This window comes from Hippocampus zosterae, chromosome 7 (genome assembly GCF_025434085.1).
Source record: "Hippocampus zosterae strain Florida chromosome 7, ASM2543408v3, whole genome shotgun sequence".
Lineage (NCBI taxonomy): Eukaryota > Metazoa > Chordata > Actinopteri > Syngnathiformes > Syngnathidae > Hippocampus > Hippocampus zosterae.
The window spans coordinates 3,104,902-3,123,641 of NC_067457.1; the positions used below are offsets into that span (position 1 = coordinate 3,104,902).

Sequence of the window (18,740 nt, forward strand, 5' to 3'; positions counted from 1 at the left end):
GACAGTGTTGGAAAATGTCCACCAATTTTATCAATGCCAAAAAACAAACAAACAAAAAAACTATTCAATGATTCCAGGAATGTATTTGGAATTGTTGTCCATCCGCTTTTTAACCTTTGTTGATTTTGTGAGCAGTCCTTTCTGCCCCGTAGCTCAACCCCTGCTTATCTGAGATCGACACGAGAGGCGCCCCCCCGCCCCCCCTGATGTTGTCAAGCACTACGAGCGGGCCTGAGGTTGCTGGCTTCAAAACACCGGCGACAAAAAAATCCCACGGCGGAGAAGCGCGTCTGCTGCGATGCCATTGGCTTCAAATTGCCTTCTCTCCCCCTCTCCTTCCGTGCCGGTGCTGGAGAGGCCCCCACCGCCCTCGAGGCTGCTGCCAGCAGCTGTTGCTCTCTTATTGTGGCCCCACCCTACAGTGCTAGGAACGCCTCCCCCCCGCCCCCCTCGAGTAGGCGGTCCTGGCAGCAGCTGAGCGTCGTCGAGTGCCTCCAACTCCTCAAAGCGTCTCCCAAGTCCTCGAAAAGCTTGGCTCGGGGACCGCCAAGGACCGGCAGGACCAGGTGAGGCCTTTTCACAACCCCCCCGCCCCCCAACCAAAATCAAGCCCTCTCCGATTTAGAATCGTGTGAGTATTCTGACGGCAATCAGTTAGGAATCCTGAAGTAGTTGTGGTTCCAATCACGTTCAAAATGTTCATTGTTGAAGTCGCGGGTTAGAATCGTGTTGGATTTGTGCTTGGAGTCCCCGTTATTATCCGTTTGTCAGAATGTTTAGGAATTATGTTCAAATTGTCGGACACGTGAAAGAATCTTGGTTACATTCTCAATCATTCTCCGCTTGTCATCGTGGTTCGAATGCGATCGGGCTCATGGATAGAAACATGTTGCAATTGGATTGCAGTGCGAGTTGCAAGGGTGTTGCTTTCATCCTGACAATCCTGCTCAATTTCTCTTTGGGACGCGGGACAACGTAAGCACCCCCCCCCCCCCCTTTCTCCCACCCACAAAAAAGAAAAGCTGAGGTAGACCGCACAGGAAGATCACTCACTTGTGTCTACATTTTGGTGCAAGTTCTCCTCCATTGGGTGCCATTTTGAGTTTTATTCGCAAGTCTGGGGGTTGGGGGGCGGCATTGTTCCCATGTGCAATCCCCTCCCCACATTACTTTATTGTCCACTGAAACGGTGGTGGAGGAAGGGGGGGCGGGGGTAGTGTCAGTGACAGGCAGGCTGTGTGTCACTTTACGACTCTGACCAGGCCCCGGTGACGCACACGAGTAAGAAAGTTGACACTTGTCGGAGTTGTTAATAAAAAAAAATCAGTTGGATCCAGCTTTGCGGTCGTGTTGTGTTCAGGGTTGGAATCCGCTTCGGTTAACTTTACAATCTTTGTTGGATTTGTGTATGAGTCAGGCTGTCATCAATCCGATTGTAATACTTGTTTTTTTGGTCTGGGTGTGTGTGTGTGTGTTTGCTCATCGCCACCCCTGCAACCTTTTCTCACGGCCGTTTGCCAATGTCATTGCCGTGTCTTATTTGCGCTTCGCTGAGCAACAGGAAGTCAAGCTGCCCAAACCAGGAAGTAGATAACGGATGCGGGGAGCGACAACACGTGGCTTACTCCGATGTCGCTCTGAAAGGGCGCGCGCGGCCAAATGTGCCTGCAAATGGTCGAGCGTCTGGACTGCGCCGTCGTGTCCGAGCCGGAAGGTAAGCGGAGCTGCGAGTGTTGGCGCAGATTAGCTTTCGCCATCAGATTGTGATGTCATCACTTTTCGAGTTGTGCTCCGGTGAAACACTGCGACCAGTCCACTGTTTTTCTAAACGTCTTTAACTTTTTCTTCTTCTCTCCAGTGAATTCTGCCATATCCTGAACATCCTTCATTGCCCCCGCCTGCCCCCATCACACACACACACACACCTGATGCGCCACACACATCACCAGTGAAGCCCCCAGCAGCGGCAGCTCCTGAGTGAGTGTGGCTCCCCCACTCTCCCCCCCACTCCAACCGAGCCTTCCGCCCCGCCGGGGATGTCGGCGCTGACGCGGCTGGCGCTGGCAGCCATCACCGCAGCCTCCGTGCTGTGCGTCTACTTCCTGTCCGGGAACCTGGAGACCTCCCTGGCGCTGTCCTGGGCCCACCTCGGACCACCGTGGAGGTCGGTCACACAATCAGCATGGAGACGAGCCAACGTTGAGATTTAAAGTTTTAATTGCAATCGATCAAAAGATGAAATGCTGAAATAACTTTGTTGGACAAAATGTAGTCAATTAATTATGGTGAAGGCGGCCCGGTAGTCCAGTGGTTAGCACGTGGGCTTCACAGTGCAGAGGTACCGGGTTCGATTCCAGCTCCGACCTCCCTGTGTGGAGTTTGCATGTTCTCCCCGGGCCTGCGTGGGTTTTCTCCGGGTGCTCCGGTTTCCTCCCACATTCCAAAAATATGCATGGCAGGCTGATTGAACACTCTAAATTGTCCCTAGGTGTGAGTGTGAGTGCAAATGGTTGTTCGTCTCTGTGTGCCCTGCGATTGGCTGGCAACTGATTCAGGGTGTCCCCCGCCTACTGCCCGGAGACAGCTGGGATAGGCTCCAGCACCCCCCGCAACCCTAGTGAGGATCAAGCGGTTAGGAAGATGAATGAATGAATGAATAATTATGGTGAAATTATTTGAGAAGAGAAAAAATATTGTTGCGCAACGAAGACTACGGGAGTCTTGATGCCGAAAACTGCTCGGTGGGCACGTGTAGATTCTCCTCACGATGTCATCGACGTGCGCCACCAGCAGACCGCCTCACAGACATCTGCTCTTCCACAGCGACCCGCGTCTCCATAGCAACCGGAGCAACCCCGTCCCCTCGCCGGCGGTCCGTCCCGGGACGACGACTCCGCCGCCGGCCGCTAACGTGACCCGGCACAAAAAAAATTCCGGGAATCCCACAGAGCCCCCCTTCATCGGGGACTCCTACGCCAGTGAAAATGTCGTGCCGCAAACCGTGAGTGCAGCGCAAAACTCATCGGAATGCTCCCGAATCATGTGGGATTCAAAGCTCGAAGCTGCTTTGGAATCGCGTGCCCTGCCGTGACCTTTGAAACAATGTCGTGAGCAGTTGTCCTCCCATCGGCTCAACACGCTCGCTCGCTGTGCGCAGGACTGCCCCGACGGCATCGGAAGTCGCGTTGCCAAGTCGGACGTGTCTGAGCTGTTCCTGAAGAACGTTCCGGTGCTGCAGTGGTCCAAACACGCCACGGCCGCCGAATACCTTCGCCTCCGTCCGTACGTGGGCGCAAACGGCTGGGGGAGCCTCACCTATCAAAGTCAGTACCCACACGACCATTTCCCATGTCTCAAGCAGCGTTTCGTCAGCTTTCACGAGCACCAGCACATTTTTTTTTGATGCTCCGAAAACCTCTTGCCGTGCCGGCAAACTAAAATATCGCAAAAGGCAGAAATGGTGATCATAAAACATATCAAACATCAGCTTTCGGGAATACATTTGAAAGTAATTTTTGGGATTGCTGATTATTTTGGGAGCGATTCCACTGTTGGCTACTAGATGGCGACACACGATTTAGTCTGACGGAAAATATTTCAAGCTCAGCTGTGGGTTTTTTTTTTTTTTGGGGGGGGGGGTGGCCGCAGTATTAAATCCTCTTCAATCCTTTCTTTGTTTGAATCAAGGGGCGGTGGAGAAATGGGATGATTTGATGCCGCGCACCTGATGATGTCTTTAACATTTTTCCGGACAGTGCTGTCAGACACACTGTCGCTGCTCAACTCGTCCGCCAACGGCGTCGTGTTGGACGACTGGGCGAGTCGCCGCGACCCGTCCCGCTGCACCCGCTGCGCCGTGGTCGGGAACGGCGGCATCCTGAAGGGCTCCAAGATGGGGAAGGAGATTGACCAGCACCACTACGTCTTCAGGTGAGCTCATCTGATGTGGAATAAAAAGCTACATTTTACGCTCGTGAAACAAACTCTTTTAGCCTTTGAAGTCAAGTCACGTGACGGCAATCCCTGCCTCCGACGACGTCAGGAAGCTTCTTTTGACGATAACATTCAAAAGCTTCTGCCTTTAGCTTTGACTCGCAGTCGCCCCCTTTTGGTGATGACGTGCTTAAGGTTCTGAGTTGACGCTTTGCTGGCCTAGGACGAACGGTGCCATCCTGGCGGGCTTCGAGGAAGACGTGGGGGTGCGCACCACCCACTACACCTTCTCCACCAACACGCTGATGAACTCCATGATGAACTACGCCTCTGCCGGCTACCGAGGGCCGCCTCGGTCTCAGGTGAGCCACACGCTCTGCCGCCCGCTCAAGGAGGACGACGTGCCTTGACGCGGTCACGTCTCACCCCCGGACAGGAAACGCGTTACGTCTTCCTGCCCGACCACGACCGCGACTACCTGCTGATGAAGGCGGCGGCCCAGCGCACCCTCGTTGACCAAGGACGGGAACGAGGCAAAGAGTTAGTACCAGCTTTTTGGGCATGAAGCTCTTGTGCTTGGAATCTCTTGGCATGAAGCTCTTGTGCTTGGAATCAGCCACTATGATGCTTTCTCAATTCCCCCCCCCCCACCCCCCTGCATCGTGATGTCATTATTATCACGTCATGTTTTCCACTCAGTCCGACCGCGTACTTCGGGAAGGACGTGACTGCGGCCAAGCTGAAGATGTACCATCCCGACTTCATTCGCTACCTCAGAAACAGGTGAGGGAGCCCCGCCCCCTCCTCCCCTCGATAACCACGACAACCTAACGGCCCTCCCCTGAGTGAGCGTGACCATGTGTTCCTTCAGGTTCCTTCCGTCCAAAACCTTGAAAACCAAATACAAGAACATCTACCGGCCGTCTACCGGCGCCGTCATGCTGCTGGCGGCGCTGCACAGCTGCGACCGCGTCAGCGCCTACGGCTTCATGACGCCACAATACAAAAAGTACTCGGACCACTACTACGACAGGAAGTACCACCCGGTAGGATTCTTTGTTAACCACGACTTGATGTTAGAGATGAACCTGTGGCAGCGGCTGCACCGAGCCGGCCTCATCGCACTTTACATGCGCTCGTGAGTACTCGCGGATTTTCTCCCGGATGCTCTTGAACGCCCGGCGAATACTCGCCGTTGCTCCTCAACATTACCGAACGGCTTTTTCGAAGCCCCTGAATGCATCTCAAAGACTGCTCCTGAATGTTGCTAAACACCCCTCAAGCCGCTCGGCGCTCTTCTTCTGAACGGGCGTCAACGCACCCGACTGAATGCTCCCGAACGTTCCTGAACGCTCAGTCATGCCCTTGAACAACTGAATTTTTCTGAGTATCCCTGAACATTTCCGACCACTCCTGAATGCTCTTGAACGCACCCGAGTGAATGAAACATTCCATCACGCTCTTGAACGCAACCTTAATGAATACTTCTCAGCCGCCTTGAACATTTCGGAACGCGCTCAACAATGCCCCCGAATGCTCTTGAAGGTGCCGAATGAATTTTTCTGAGTGCCCCTGAACATTTCTGACCGCTGCTGAACGTTGCTGTACACTGTTGAACGCGCCTTGGCGAATGCTACAGAGCGCTCCTCAGCCCTTTTTGAACACTCCTGAATCCCTCCTGACGTTGTTGTTTATTTATTCCCCGCGCATTTGCACGTCCTCAACCACTCATTTTGGGCCAGCGGACAGCTCCTCCCGAAGGAGAGGCATGAGTTTCCCTGAGCGAAGCGACTTAGTCAACGTGCTAACCTGAACGACCAGTACGCTGTTCTGGTCGTTTCATTGTGCCCTGGCCAGCTCAAATTCTGCTGTTGGCGGGTTCCTTGTCGATGGAACCGCAAGCAAAAAGCAGCCTGCTGAGCGATCTCGACGGTGTGCTAGGCCGGTCGCCGTAGCAACCAGCAACTGGACCCCCCCGTTGCTAGGGTAGCAGCAGATTGGAACGCTCACTACGAAATAGCCTCCTGCCTTCCCACAATGGGTCTTCTCCCGTAAAGAAACTTGTTGAACAACTTTTTGTTTCTTTCTTTCTTCATGGTTAAGACGTTTTGGTTTTGAACATGTTTTCTTCTGAGGCATGTCGTTTTCTGTTTACACTTCTTTTTGAAAAGCCGGTTTCCTTTTCGACGTGTCAAAAGAAACCTGTTAATAAGCTAACTCTTTAATCTTTGAAACCCTTTTTTTTTCTTTTGGGACATGGTTTTATGTTATTTTCTTTTAGATATGATTTTCCTGTTTGATATCTTTTTAAACGTATTTATTTTATGTCTGAAAAACAAATCTGTTTAGACACCTGCTTTAGTCTGTTTGATTTTAAAGATACATTTCCTTTTTAGTCCTTAAAACATCGATGACAGTGCAAGTCATGTGACTGACTGATATGAGGAAGCAAACCAAAGTGACCTTTGTTGACTGTGACTGCTGTCGTCTCAGTGACTTATTACGTTTTTAAACACTCCTGTTTTTTGTGTAATAAAAGCCGAAAAGCTTATCGACTGTGAAGGGAAATGAGTAACCTAAAGCGCAGTACAAATGCTTCTGAATTGAGCATGTGAGGGCCAACATGTGACTAGTTGTCAAGAGTAAATGGAACAAAAGAAGTGGAAGTAGTGAATGATAAGACGCAAGCTTGGAAAATATTTCCTCAAAAACCATGCCACGTTTTTAAAGGAGACTTAGTTTTATAGCAAATAAATATCACCGGTTCTTGGGGGGGGGGGGGGGGGGGGGAAATGAAACCACCAAGTCGATTTTAGTCAAGTTGTTTCATGGTCATCATTTTTCTAAGTGATCTGAAAAAGAAATGTATGAAAATGCGTCTGAGAATAAAACCGTGGTTACAATTCTAGAAAAGTACTTCGGGCGAAACACAATCATGTCAAATCCAAAAGGTAAGTGGAGCTGCAGTGTTAACACAGAAATGTTTGACACGTCGAGTGACACACCGCGGCATGATTTGTATCATTGGGCGGCTTCATGACAAAATGCTGCAAATAAAATTGGGGGACAGGTCTCAAGTGTAAACATTTTGCTCGGAGAAGAAAAGAATTCCATACGATGTCTTATTCAAAGCACATTCCATGAATCGTTTGTGCGGGTTTTACTAGGCCGCCATCTCGCGGTGACTGCAGCTCAGTGCACCTATGCTGCTGTTTTGCCTCCTTTTACGCTTCCAAAATGATTCTTTTGCCGTGTGTATGATTTCATCCTAGTTTTGGTTTCGTGTGGCGGAGACAGGAAGTCCATAGTATTTTTGACACCGTGGACTGTAACTTTGCTGCTCTCAATCGGTCGCCACAAGCAGTGCAGCCTTCAAGTGCCTGTCGACGACTTTTCCCACGATGCTTCTGTGCGCTTGCCAGCCGGATGGAGTCCTTCAAATCAAAGTTTGACGAGGACGACTGAAAACAGGTAGCACACGTCCGTCATGAGCATTTGCCACTGAACCAAGTTTTCTGTTCTCTGACGACACCAAAGAGGAAGTGTGAGTGAGCTGTGTGAATGTTGCACCAATGTGTTTAGAGTTAATGAAGAGTTTGAATCAATTATGAATGTGTTTAGTTGCGGAGAGGCAATCGTGTGTTTTTGTGGCTTCTGTGCGTGTTTAACAATCCACATTGCTGCATTTGTGTGTGCACAGGGCCGGCGCTATGCGGTGGGGTGGGGTGGGGGGGGGGTCACAGCTCAGGTAAAAATGGATTGTTGTGATTTTACGGCTCTTTTCACAGGTCTGCAGTGTTCTTTGATTGCATGATTTAAAAAGAAAGGAAAAAAAAAAGCCGCCTCAGTTACAGAGGGGAAGTACATGGCCGCCCCTGAGTGAAATGTTGGCTCACGCTGGCCTCCCCACTTAAAAATTTCTGACTACGTCCCGATGTGTCTGAGTGAGCCTACGCGTGTGTGTATGCATGTGTGTCGGCGCATGCGCATTAATGCCCCCCCAGCATACTCCCTCCCCCTCAGCATTAGCGAGCAAGATGGCGCTCTCGCAAGCAGCACCGCGGACAGCACCAGCAGCCTCCCCTCCTACTCCCCCTACTCGACACCAACGGGCCAACGAAGCCCACGTCTGATTCCCCCCGCCCCCGCACCCTTCCGCAGCCCCCCCACCCACCCTTTTACAAGGAATGTCCTGCTTTCTGGAACCTTCCTGACTCCTTTGAAGCTTTCTTCCTTCCTGGAGATGGACGCGCAAATCCGCAGCTGGCTGGGCTCGGTTCGGAAAGGATGAGGATGACGAAAGAGTGAAGATGGAGATGAGGATGAAGATGAGGAAGATGCTGATGATGCTGACGTGTGCCGCGCTTTGGCCCCGTGCCGCCGCCATCGGCACAGGTGAGAAAAACATTCCAGCACTGGGGTTCCATTTCGGATTGTGTGTGTGTGTGTGTGTGTGTGTGTGCGCGCGCACGCATTCATGTGAGCGCCTCCTTGCCGTCGCACTCGCATGTGCGGAGCGCCCTGAAGTTAATTAATCATTTGTCATCTTCATTAAGAGCCAATCGTCCATCGGCTGTCCATACGCAATAAAGTGTTGCGGCCGGTTGCCATGGCAACCGCGGCTCCAGATTCTTGCTGAAGGAGCAGAAAAAACATTGCGATAACATTTCTAATTTTAGCATCCTGTCAATCGCCCGCTGATGACATCGTCGTGTGATGCCGTCATCCCGTCACACGATTGAACATGGTCGGCTTGATAGCGTTGGTCAAGTGAATTTGTTAGCTTACTCAGCAAACCTGGAATGTAACATTTTGATGCTAGCGTTGCATTTTCAGGCTGTTGTTGCAGCAGCGGAACGCTAAGATCACATTTGAATGTTAGCATATCGCTCGCACTGAAAAGTTAGTCTCACGGCAAATGCGTGCATTACGTTTTGATGCTCGTTTAGCAGTCGCGTCTTATTTTGGGGCTAATGCCACATTTCACGCCAATATAGCTTTCTAAGCTCACAGAATGCAAGTCGAGAAAAATCTCGACAGGATGTTGGCACGGATAAGTGACTTTACCTTTAAAAATGTTGGCGGCAAATTAAAATTCGCGATGACGTAGGCCCCATAACGTCGGTGGAAAAAAGTCGGCAAAGTTTGTCAATGTGGAAGTGTCTGTATTGTTGTGTGCACAAATCACATTATAAATGATTGATTTTTATGAAGAAATTCATATCGGCGGGCTAAAAATAGACGTTGCTCGCATGCTTGTCCCAGCAAAACGCAGCAAAGGGAGGAGTGCACTCGGTCACATGATGACTGGAATAGAATCCTGTAGCTTAGCCACGCCTAGCTTCGTGTGTTGCAGTCGGGCCCCCATGAGTGAAGCAGAGTTTGTGCCAGACAAGCAAAGTTGCGACGCTCGGCGAGTAAACACAAAGCGGAAGGCCCGGAGGAAGGTTTCCGTGGCAACCGCATCCTCCAACGGATGATCCAGGAACATTCTGCCTCGAGTGGAAGACGACAAAAGTGAACCAAGATCACGAGGGCGAGCGCTATGCCCTCGTTTTGACGCCGAGGCGCGCCAGCGCGCGGAAAACGTGCACCGCAGCCCGTGCCGTGCCTTCAGACGCACATGTGACATCACACATGCATGCGCAGCTCTTACGTAACGCATCCACACATCGACGCACATCCAACTGGTGCACAAAAACACACTTGCATACCCCGAGAGTGCTCACACACCCCCCCTGCCCCCCACACACGCACACTTGTATCTTGCCGTTACCTGAACGAGAGCGTTGGGGCTGCGTGCGTTTTCCTGATTCCTATCTCGTCCCGCAGGTGTCGGCGAGTGGGCGGAGCCGTCGTGGGCCTCGACGGCATTGGCGTGGGTGTCGGGTGTGGTCGGCCTACTGTTGGTCCTGCTGAGCTGCCTGTGCTGCAAGAAGACCCGCAGCGCCCGATTCAAGGTCAACTCCACCGCGCACACGCACGCACACACTAACTGTCACTAACCAGCACTAACTAGGTCCGGTTTTTGCTGGTGAGTCTTTCCGTTTGTATATCGCCCTGTGTGCGCATGATTTCCTGTTTGTTTCATGTGTGTACATGCAAGTTCTTGTGTGTGTTTGTGTGTTGTGTCTCTCTATCTGTTAATGTGTGTGTGTGTGTGTGTGCGCGCACGCTGACCAGATGTGCATTGGCGGGTGTGTTCTGCCGGTGATGTCACCAGTACACTATGTGGACCCCCACCAACCCCCCGGCCTCTCCCCCATTTTTCTTCTCCCCCGGGGAGGGGGCGGGGGAGCGAGGCGACCCCCGACCTATTTGCTCCTCCTCCTTCCACCCTTGCATCCATTGCAGCCTTCCTTACATGCTCTGCTGTTCGCTTCATCTGCTTCATCCTCTCCAGACTCCGACGTTGGACGCCACCAACTCTGCATTTGTGTGTGCGTGTGTGTGTGTGTGAGAGAGAGACAGTGTGAATGTGGTCACCCGAGGAAGGTAAGTCACCTCGTCACACGTGAGAACCTTTACTTGGTTTTGATGCTCTTAAGGTATGTATGCTTGTGTTTATCGTCCGTGTGTGTGTGTGTGTGTGTGTGTGTGTGTGTGTGTGTGTGTGTGCGTGTGTCACACCATTTGTGATACTTTCTGAGCAAATGGAATAAATACATATGCACAATCTTACATGGCCGTGGACGCACACACACACACACACACATATATACAGCATATAAATGTATACAGTATATATGTCCTCCTCTCATGCACATCCTATTGTCATGCAGACCCTCGTTTGTGTTAAGAGTACGAAGAGAGAGAGCGAACACATGTGCGAAGGGCGAGTGGAGCGTGTGAACGTGTCGGGGTCACAAGAGGAAGAACAAGAAAGAGAAGGAGGAGGAGGAGGAGAAAGGGCTGAGAGAGTGAAGAAGCAGAAGAGGAGGAGGAGGAAGAGGAGATAAATTTATGATGAGGAGGAGAATTGTTTTTAAAAAAGCATCCAAGTGTGTGTGTGTGTGTGTGTGTGTTTGGGGTGTTGTCAGGTCACATTCTTGAGGTCTTGCGGGACCTGGCTGAGTTTTTCCCTGCAACTTCCTGTGCGGCCTCCCGACTCGGGTTTGGCGTTCGATGCTCATGTCGCGGCGGCAGCCGGCGGCCAGCGAGATCCCCCAAAACTCGAACCAGTAAAACTTGACGTGTGTGTTATCGTTGTTGTTTCAGGAGTTCCGCAACCTTCCTGATGGCGAGGCGGACCGCACGCATGCCTTCACGCCAGCCTCGCCGGCCAGCCCCGATGTGTATGTCCTGCCCCTCGGCGAGGTGGCACTGCCCCTCGCCAGAAGGGCGGCGCCACCGGCTGAGATGGAGTACACAGCACATGCAGGTGACATGTTGCACGCACGCAAATGGACAAATGTTCACGTTAACACACACACACACACACACACACACACATTTTCTTCCTCAGTTGCAAGTGGGCGCGTCTCCTCGGGAGACCCTCGGGGCATGAGAGCCGAGAGTCTGATCTTGGCGGTCGCGCCTTTTGCGCAGCTGCTGCCTCGTTCTCGCAGGAAAGCAAATGGAACGCACATGCCGCAGTTCCACGGGAAGCACAATTTTGCCTCTGTCGTTGCACACGTTTGTTCCCGAGTCCTACGAGCTCACCCCGGTCCTTCTACTCATGTGTCATGAAGTTGTTTTCTTCATACACCCCGGTCATTCCATACACGGACAACTTAGTACACGTCTTGGCCGAAAGGAATTTCTGAGGCATCTCAACTCAGGCAGACGCACAAAAAAAAAAACCACTCACACGGGATAATGGCCAGCCGGTCCTAATAGCAACGGTGGATCCATTTGGAGGCGAGGATCCGTGCATCCCGTTTACGACTTCCTGGCTCGCAGGCTGGTTGGAAGTGGGAGGCGGCTTAAAGCACCGACACCATTATTGATTCGGAGCAGTGCGCGCCAACAACAACAACAACAACAAGATGGCATCCCTCAAAAAGCACACTCGCAACCATTCGCACGCACACACACACACTAACTGGTGCCAGGCAGTGGGGGCCAAAAGTTGCCGATTCCAAACAGGGATTCGGGTGGCTGTCAGGAATGAGCAGCGTGGGGAGGGTGACGCCATGTCCAGTATGAACAGTGGCTGGCCTGTGTGGTCTTCTTTTTGTGGGGGGGCGAGGGTGAGGCCACAAAGGTTTGTTTGTCTGCGCCACCACCCACAGTGAAAGACGGATGGACGGGAACGACTGGGTGAGCCGGAGCAAGTTTCTGGTCAAGGACGCCGACTGCGATGCATTACGGAGTCAGACAGACCGGCGCCACTGGCTGGGGGGGGGAGCTGACCTTGAGAGTTCTGGGATGTTCTTCAGTGGATACGTTTGAAACCTGATGTTGTCTGTGTGCCATTTGATTGACTCTCACCTGGACTGCTCTCTCCCCTCGCAGCGCACCACCTGAAATGGTCCGGCCTGAGCCGCCACAGTCTGCTCTACCTGAAAGAGATCGGCTGCGGCTGGTTCGGGAAGGTAAGACCACCCGTCAAGGGGCTCATGTTCCAGTCGTCGTGACTACGGTTGCAAAGTGCCAGTTTGTTGAAAGAAAAAAAAAGAAAATCTTGCAACCCCCCCCCCCCACGGAACCGCTTTGCAATTCTAGTCATGACGTCGCTCTAATGTTTACAAGCAGATAACATCTTCTTCTCTCCATCCTCGTTTTCATCATCAACATCTGCGTTATCTTCATGACTGGGTATGTCCATCACACCCCCTCCCGTGGCCCGCACTCCCACCCATTCCAAACTACCTTGTGTCAACCTATGTGTCCGTGTGTCCTCCTGCTGCATCTGTGTCCATGTGTCCACGTGGCAGGTTCTTCTGGGGGAGGTGAATGAAAACCTGAGGACCAATCAGGTGGTGGTCAAGGAGCTGAAGGCCAGCGCCAGCATCAAGGAACAAATGCACTTCCTGGAGGAAGTGCAACCCTACCGGTATTCCTCCGCTCGTCTTTTGACACACTCGATGCTTGCCGCTGAGTGACGTCACTTGCGGCGTGGCGCCTCTCTTCCTGGTCCGCAGGGTGCTGCAGCATTCGGCTCTTCTGCAGTGTCTGGCCCAGTGCACCGACGTCGCGCCCTTCCTGCTGGTCATGGAGTTTTGTCCGCTGGTGAGTGGCAGAGTTGTTCTTCCGATGACCACACTGCCTCCCTAGTGGCCAGAGGTGGTACGACATGGCAGTGTGTTGCATTACCAGGGCGACGTGAAAGCGTACCTGAGGAGCAGCAAGTGCACGGACGGCGTGGGCGCCCCCGAGCCGCTCATCCTCCAGCGGATGGCTCGCGACATCGCTTCAGGACTCAAGCACCTCCACGCGCATAACTTCACTCACAGGTACCACATCCGTCCATCCAGCCATCTCGCCATGCAACATGTAGTTATTTTTGTCTTGCAAATGGCCACTTCCTGTAACAACATCCTGGTGCTGACTGAGTGTTGCTCAAAGACTCCAGCATCAGTGATTTTGTTGCAGGCGGTGGACTCTCGTGCCAGCAGTAGCAGCAACAGCGCCCTCTGCGGGTTCATTCAAGAATGTCATCACATCAATATCTCCAGGGTGGGCCAGAATTCATGACTCAATCGCGTTGATTGAGTCCAGGATGGGAAAGATTCTGTTAGAACAAATGAAAATTAACTTTGCTTAAGAAGTGAGATTGATAAGTGAATCGAATTTAAGATTTGGGGTGAATATTGATCGAATAGAATGCCAGCATGAGGTGAGTCCTGAATTCCGGCCTGCCACAAATGCATCCTTTGCCGAGACGTATGACGTCTTTAAGTACGCTGCCATCGGAATTTACAGCGACCTGGCTTTGAGGAACTGCCTTCTGACCGCTGACCTCACCGTGAAAGTGGGCGACTACGGCCTGTCCCACACCAAGTACAAGGTAGAATCATCGGACAATCCAAAGCGGTCATTGGAAGAGGTTTCAAATCCATTCTGCATTCCTGTCAGGACGACTACATGGTCACCCCTGACCAGACGTACGTGCCGCTTCGCTGGATTGCTCCTGAGCTAGTGGACGACGTGCGCGGAAACCTGCTGGTGGCCAAGCAGACGCGACCGAGTAACATCTGGTGAGTAACTCGGCTTAACGATGAGTTGCGCGTATGTGACGCCGTCCCACCTCTGGACTGTCAGGTCTCTGGGCGTGACCATCTGGGAGTTGCTGGAGCTGGGGAAGCAACCCTACAGCCTTTACTCTGACCGGCAAGTTTTGTCCTACGCCGTGAGGGAGCAGCAGCTGCGACTGGCCAAGCCCGTACTCCAAGTTCCTCTGGCTGAACGCTGGTTCGACACAAACGCTCAAAAGCATGCTGCGGTTCTCTCTACCGACTGGTAACAATTGCCGGGTGACTTTCAGGTACGAGGTGATGCAGTTCTGCTGGCTCCCGCCCGATCAGAGGCCCAATGCCGAGGAAGTTCACCTGCTCTTGAGCTATCTGTGCGCTAAGGGTGCCAGTGAGGCCGAGGAGGACTTTGAGAGGCGCTGGAACTCCATGCGCCCCGTCGCCGGACACGGCATCCATCGCGGTCCCACACTGACGACTCATGAGCAGCCTTCATCCACTTTGGCATCTTTCCCTCTCCTCCAGCAGTTCTCACCCGCTGACGGCTACCACTCGGAGTCCGGGGATGACGTTTTGACCATCACCGAGACCAGCCAGGGCCTGAACTTTGAGTACAGGTGGGAGCAGGCCAGGGCGGAAGAGTCCTACAGAGGCCCGGACTCCTCAAGTGCCCTCAGTCACATCAAGTGTCCCGAAGCTGTTTATCCTCCGGCGGGCATTGTGGGAGGCTGCCCCTTGGGGAGTCTGAACCACATCGTTTCTCCACCTTACTACCAGCCAGAACACCTGCATGCTCCAGGCGTCCTTCCCGTCTTCGGTGCCCACAGCCCATCGGTCAACAGCGAATTCTATGTCCGCATCGAAGAACCGGTGGACTGTAACATCGAGCCCGACTACACCATGTGCTCCTACAGTCCAGACTACCAGAGCAGTGGAAGTTTCCTGACTGGGAGCGCCGACTCGGGAGACTGCATGGTCTGTCCGTCACAAGTTAAGAACTGTGACGCCTACTGGCCAGCCGATATCCACAACGTCGATGTTTACGACTCCAATGACTCGAGTCCTGCCATCTCCCTAACAATGGAGCCCCTCCTAGGTCAGGTGTGTGACGACAGCCCCCTACGCCCCTGGGAGTCAAGTCACTATGTGTCCTACAAAGACCGAGATGGAGGTTACTATTACGAGAACTCCCCGCCTGTGGACTTGGACCGCTATCTGATGGGAGGAGGGCTAGCCACCGAGCATCTTCCAGAAAGTTGGGGGTCAAGGAGCCTTCGCCAGGCATTGGGCGAGCTGGAGAACCCGGCGGGAATACCCAAGTCCCTCAATCGTCCGTCAGAACAGGTCTGCAGAGGCTCATACCTGGACCTGGACCCGAGCCACTCCTCCATCATCGGCAAGACCGTGACCGGAGGCTACTACGACATGATGGGCTCCCTGAGGAAAACCATGCCGAGTCACGGCGGGCACGGCTCGGTCAGCATTAACATGGAGACCGAGAGGGCACTCTTCGTGGGGCGCGGCGAGAGCGATTCGGCGGAAGATGAAGAGGAGGACATATTCATCGAGAAGCACACGTGCAACACTTGGCCTTCCAAACATCGCCACAGAAGCGTCGGCAACCAAAGACGAGCGAGTCAGAGTTGCGGACGGGATCCGTATGTGGACTTTCACTACACCATGCCCAGCACGGACATCGAGGACTCCTGGCCGGAGGAGCTTGGCCTGCAATACCACAGCCTGCCGAAGAGCGTCGCCTACCCGGAACCGCGCCGGGCTAAAGACAACGGCAGCTGGCGCGGTCGACAACCCCCCGTTGTGTCGCCGGACCGCTGTGACGCTTTGGCCTGCTTGTGCCACCAGAGTGACACCCGCGTGGTGCCGAGGGAGTGCTGCTACCCGCACTTTGTCGACCCGCTCACGGGCTCGCTGGCGAGTAACCACTACGGCTACAACCACGACAAAGTCATGGACATCCCGAGCAGGGACGAGCTGATGAACCTCTCACCGGCACCGGGAGGCCCGGTTGTGTCCAAAACCGCCCCGATCGAGCCCGATGGTGGCAAGGAGGAAGAAGCGACGAAGCGAGACATCATCGCGGAACAATCTCTCGTGACCAAGCCCACCACGGAAGAGACGACCCAAAGTCTTGCGCCGCCCGCAGATAACGAGCACGTGATGGTGGTCCTGACGGATCCGCAGTCAGAGACCAGTCAAGCGGGAGACAGCGGTTTGGACCGAGGTGGTTCCAGCGTCAGCCTCACGGACATCCTCGACTGTAGCGACAACGAAGGCGATGACTTCACGGATGACATCACCGATATCACCTCGGGGATCTTTGCCGAGGAGTCCGGCGAGCTGAGCGCTTCCCCCGCCTTCAAGTCGCTTCAGAAACAGGTAGGAACGCCAGATTCCATCGAGTCCATGGATCTGCTACCCGTTGCCGGATCTTGTGAGGGCTCGGGCACCACCTTACGCCCTTCCTGCTCCCCCAAAGCCATGGACAGCGGCTATGACACGGAAAACTATGAAAGTCCCGAGTTTGTCCTAAAAGAACCTCATGAATCCAAAGACCAAGATGTGCCTCAGCCAGCGGTCCGCGCGAGCCCGACGGAGGACCGCGGCGTCTGTGCCCCGAAGGACCAAGCGTCTTGTGAAGACCCGCCGCTGAAGTCGTGCGAGCACACCTACTTGCCGCTGAGCCAAGAGACTCCGTACAGGGACTCGGCCTACTTCTCCGACTACGAGAATGAGCGGCAGGTGAGGAATGAGCAGGAGGAAGGGCAGCAAACAGACGATAGTTGTGATGATGAAGAACCGCCGACAGACACTGTGAGGGCTCCAGGAAGGCCACCTGGGGAGGATCGTTTGCCAGAACCAAGCGGAACGTACCAAACCGAAGACTGTCCCCATGTTGAATCGTTGGATGGTGGCCTGGATGAGTGGCCCTCCCAGGAGGAGAACTCGTCCCTTGAAGACTGGGCGGCAGAGGTGGTCGGGGCCATGGAGGAGGCTCTCGATGCCCTGAATGGAGAACAGAAGTCCGCCGCCGGCATGCTAGCGGAGGATCTAGGAAAAAGGGGGCCAGTTAAGGACAAAGCTTTCGGGACGGAGGTGCTGCACATCTTACCCAAAGACGAGGTGGCCTTGCAGCACGCCGCCAATTTCAGGAGGTCGTCTTTGTCTTCGCCGCCACCTCAGCCTGTTCCGGCAGAAAGCGGCGGTGAGACGGACAGGGAGGACGGCGACTCGGACGACAGCGACGCGTCGGATGAGGAGCCGCGCACCTTCGGCGTCCGGGAGGAGGAGGAAGAGGAGAGCGAGGATGAATGCCACCCGGTGCCCATCGTGGTGAGCGACGATAGCCACGCCCACACGCTGCGAGGCCTCCTCAAGACGCCCGGCATCCTGTCGCTACATGAGGAGCTGGAACGCAGGAAGAGGAACGTGTCCTTCTTTGATGATGTTACGATCTATCTCTTTGATCAGGTGAGCAGGAATTAGCAGCAGATGAAAGTCGCTCATTCCAGGGCCTTGAGACTTCATGAGGACTTGCATTTGTCATCTGGCGTTCCATAACGTGAAACCTTGTTGTTCCAGGAGAGTCCCACCAAGGAGCTGACTGCACACGGGTTCCCTTTGGCCGTCGAGAGCTCAGCCAGCAAATCCCCCGAGAGGCTCAGCGCGTCTGACGACGCCTCGGACGGGAATATCTCCGAAGAGAGTGAGCGCGGTGCCCTTCCCGAGTGGGGAGTTTTCCCGGAGGACCTTCCTCAGCAAGCCTTCTTCTTTCAGGCGCAGGCTTGGAGTGGGAGGACGACTTCCCCCTGTTGCCGCTGCCGACGTCCTCGGCCGCCTCGGACCCGCCGCCCGTCTGCGTTCCCGGCGCCGAGGGGACCAAGTCGACCACCCGGTTCTCCCGCTTCACCGTATCGCCCTCCGTCGTGTCCCGCTTTTCCATCACGCACATCTCCGACTCAGATATGGACTCGGCGGGAGGTAAGGTGCTCTCGGGTACCGAACTTGGGACGCTCCTGACCTAAACAAACAAATGTCTGACTGCGTTTGCTCGGCAGGGAGCAGCGAGGACGGCGACAAAGAGTGACTGCCGAACATTCGCCAACCTTTGGGGGAATATTTTATCAGGCAACTCGAGGAAAGACCGGAATTCTACGAGCATCGCGTTGAGACTTTGGTGGAGCTTTAAAAAGTACAAGGTGACCTTTCAGAGACAAATGTAAGACGTGCATGTTGGGAAAACGTCCACAAAAGTTTGAAACGGCTTCGAGGACATGGCTTGGAAATTGGACATTTATTGTATTATATATTTTCCCAGCGTGAGAGGCGGTGTTCTTCTGAACGAATCAAGTTATAACATTCGCCGAAGCTGACAAGGTATCCCCCCCCCCCGACCCCCAGAGTTGGACAGCTGCGCAATAACGCAAACGAGCCGCCGATAATACTGATGATAATCACAATAATAATACGAGTACTGTAGTCCAATTTAGGGGTAGGGTGGGCAAAGTGTAGCCCGCGGGCCTCCTCCCTCCTGTAATCGGGGCCCACCGAGCATTCGCGTGCATCGGTTTCGCTTTGATTTGGCCAGGAGAGGCATGCTGCTGAGAACAGATTGCGGTTTGCAGTGCCTACTTGGCAAAAAAAATAAAATAA

The 18,740-nt window shown here is 53.6% G+C and overlaps 3 protein-coding genes across 7 annotated transcripts in view; all 3 read left to right on the forward strand.

The window, feature by feature from the left end:
• Positions 1 to 123: 123 nt before the first annotated feature.
• st6galnac (ST6 (alpha-N-acetyl-neuraminyl-2,3-beta-galactosyl-1,3)-N-acetylgalactosaminide alpha-2,6-sialyltransferase) lies at positions 124 to 6,484 on the forward strand. Its single transcript, XM_052071793.1, has 10 exons — positions 124 to 566; positions 1,562 to 1,714; positions 1,859 to 2,164; positions 2,824 to 3,001; positions 3,158 to 3,323; positions 3,756 to 3,930; positions 4,157 to 4,295; positions 4,370 to 4,473; positions 4,633 to 4,716; positions 4,805 to 6,484. The coding sequence occupies exons 3-10, from the start codon at positions 2,037 to 2,039 to the stop codon at positions 5,073 to 5,075; spliced, it is 1,245 nt and encodes a 414-aa protein (XP_051927753.1). The 5' UTR covers positions 124 to 566; positions 1,562 to 1,714; positions 1,859 to 2,036; the 3' UTR covers positions 5,076 to 6,484.
• A 162-nt stretch (positions 6,485 to 6,646) lies between these two features.
• aatkb (apoptosis-associated tyrosine kinase b) lies at positions 6,647 to 18,711 on the forward strand. Of its 5 annotated transcripts, XM_052071766.1 has the most exons (16): positions 6,647 to 7,404; positions 8,159 to 8,328; positions 9,766 to 9,893; positions 11,152 to 11,314; positions 12,391 to 12,470; positions 12,631 to 12,693; positions 12,813 to 12,931; positions 13,020 to 13,107; positions 13,195 to 13,331; positions 13,801 to 13,885; positions 13,954 to 14,075; positions 14,140 to 14,289; positions 14,363 to 17,558; positions 17,670 to 17,793; positions 17,865 to 18,068; positions 18,146 to 18,711. In XM_052071766.1, exons 2-16 carry the CDS (start codon positions 8,244 to 8,246, stop codon positions 18,172 to 18,174), a joined length of 4,773 nt encoding a protein of 1,590 aa, XP_051927726.1. In that variant the 5' UTR covers positions 6,647 to 7,404; positions 8,159 to 8,243; the 3' UTR covers positions 18,175 to 18,711. The 5 variants fall into 5 exon arrangements, with proteins under 5 accessions (XP_051927726.1, XP_051927727.1, XP_051927723.1 ...); XM_052071767.1 differs by lacking the exons at positions 6,647 to 7,404; positions 12,631 to 12,693 and having other exon boundaries at positions 7,749 to 8,328; XM_052071763.1 differs by lacking the exons at positions 6,647 to 7,404; positions 8,159 to 8,328; positions 9,766 to 9,893 and adding an exon at positions 10,098 to 10,428.
• LOC127604625 (uncharacterized) overlaps positions 12,509 to 18,740 on the forward strand; it is an 84,314-nt gene continuing 78,082 nt past the window's right edge. The window contains exon 1 of the mRNA XM_052071808.1: positions 12,509 to 12,525. The gene's annotated coding sequence lies outside the window, so the exon portion shown is untranslated. The remainder of the gene's footprint in view (positions 12,526 to 18,740) is intronic.